Source organism: Monosiga brevicollis, genomic scaffold (assembly GCF_000002865.3).
Source record: "Monosiga brevicollis MX1 MONBRscaffold_44 genomic scaffold, whole genome shotgun sequence".
Lineage (NCBI taxonomy): Eukaryota > Choanoflagellata > Craspedida > Salpingoecidae > Monosiga > Monosiga brevicollis.
The window spans coordinates 89416-91253 of NW_001865081.1; the positions used below are offsets into that span (position 1 = coordinate 89416).

Below are 1838 nucleotides of genomic sequence, written 5' to 3' on the forward strand. Positions count from 1 at the left end.
GGAACCTGCGACACTTGGCTCGGCTGGGCCTACTGCAAGTGTGCGGATGGATACTCGGGCAGCCTNTGCGAGACGCAGGACACGACTCGGGCTCCCACGACCACCCGCGCCCCTACCACCACCACCACCACCACCACCACTACCCGGGCTCCCACCACCACCCCTAACCCCTGCGACTCGCACACTTGCAAAAACGGCGGTACCTGCCGCATTTCCAACGGTCGTGCGTACTGTGACTGCAAGGATGGCTACTCCGGGTCCCAGTGCGAGACTCGTATCACCACCACACCCACCCCAACCACCAAATGGGATCCGTGCAACTCGGTCGACTGCAAGAATGGCGGAACCTGCGACACTTGGCTCGGCTGGGCCTACTGCAAGTGTGCGGATGGATACTCGGGCAGCCTTTGCGAGACGCAGGACACTACTCGGGCTCCCGCCACCACTCGTGCCCCTACCACCACCACTACAACAGTCGACTCAGACATTTGCCGAACAGGATCATACAAGGACAACTTCAGCTCAGGTGGCTATTCTGGCAATGATGGCTCGCTTCACTTTGCGACATCGTGGCAAGAGTATGACGTCAAGGGCCACGGCTCAGCTGGCGGTTATGCCTTGGTTTATAACGGAGATCTTTATCTTCACGGTCAAAGCGATGGATCGGGCGATACCTATGCTTATCGTCTGGCAAATCTGCGAAACGTGCGGTCAGCTCAGCTTGCAGTCACCTTTCACTTCGTTGGCGATGTGGAGGACGATGACAAAGGGTTTATCGCTGTCAGCCCCGATCACGGTAACACGGTCCAGTACCTCGACTTTATTCGGGCTGCGGATTGCAGGGGCAATACTCTGACTCGTACGTATGACATTTCATCTTATACCTCGGCAGAGTTTGTCGTCGCTTTTGGTGTCAAACAACAGATGAAGGGCGACAGCGAGTACTTTGTGATTGACGCGATGGAGATTGTGATTGAGGCATGCGACTCTGTCGTCACCACGACTTCGACCGCTCGCCCAACTACCACCACGACAACGACGACGACCGCTCGCCCAACCACCAAGCCTGCCGATACCTGCCTGCGAGAGGTGGCTTGTGAAGCTGCACCCAAAGAGGCCTGCGATCAGGAGTCGGCCCAAATGGCCCTTGACTGTGGTCCCGGACTTGTCATTCAGGTGGCTGGTGCTTTCTATGGTCGGATGGACACGACCACCTGCGAGGATCCTCTGCACCGCGCCAACAGCATGGTCTATGACCAATGTTTTCTTGATATCGAAGCATATGTGGAGCGTCAGTGCCAAGGCCAAGAATCATGCGCTTTGACAGCGTGCAATGCTTTTGTTGGCCAGGACCCCTGTGTCGACACGTACAAATACCTGCAGGTGGACTATCGATGCGTAGCACCACGTGAAGTGGAAAGTGAAGAACCCCACTGCAACGAACCAGTGCAGCCAACCACGACCACGACCACTACTGCTCGCCCCACGACCACGACCACCACGACAGCGCGTCCCACCACCACGACCACGACCACTGCTCGCCCCACCACCACAACCACCACGACGGCGCGTCCCACCACAACAACTTCAGCACAACAATGCCCTGACCTGCCCTTTGAACTGACCAATAATGGGCTTGGTTTTACCAATGGAGATGTCTTCCAAGACGGAGATACAGTCAACATTCAGCTTGCTGATGGCTCTGGCGCCAGCATCCATTTTGAAGGAAAATGCCAGAACCGGGACACATATGAATGTGCCGGGAAACGCCACGAAATTGCCCAGTACATTGGCGAGAGCTTTGTGCCGTGGTCTTTGTTTGACCTCGAAGCCCAGCA

At 56.5% G+C, this 1838-nt stretch overlaps 1 protein-coding gene across 1 annotated transcript in view; it reads left to right on the forward strand.

The window, feature by feature from the left end:
- Positions 1 to 1838, forward strand: part of MONBRDRAFT_12732 (uncharacterized protein) — a gene marked incomplete at both ends in the record, with an annotated part of 19636 nt that overhangs the window by 15985 nt on the left and 1813 nt on the right. The window contains one exon of the mRNA XM_001750594.1: positions 40 to 1811. Coding sequence (XP_001750646.1) covers positions 40 to 1811 — 1772 coding nt within the window. The remainder of the gene's footprint in view (positions 1 to 39; positions 1812 to 1838) is intronic.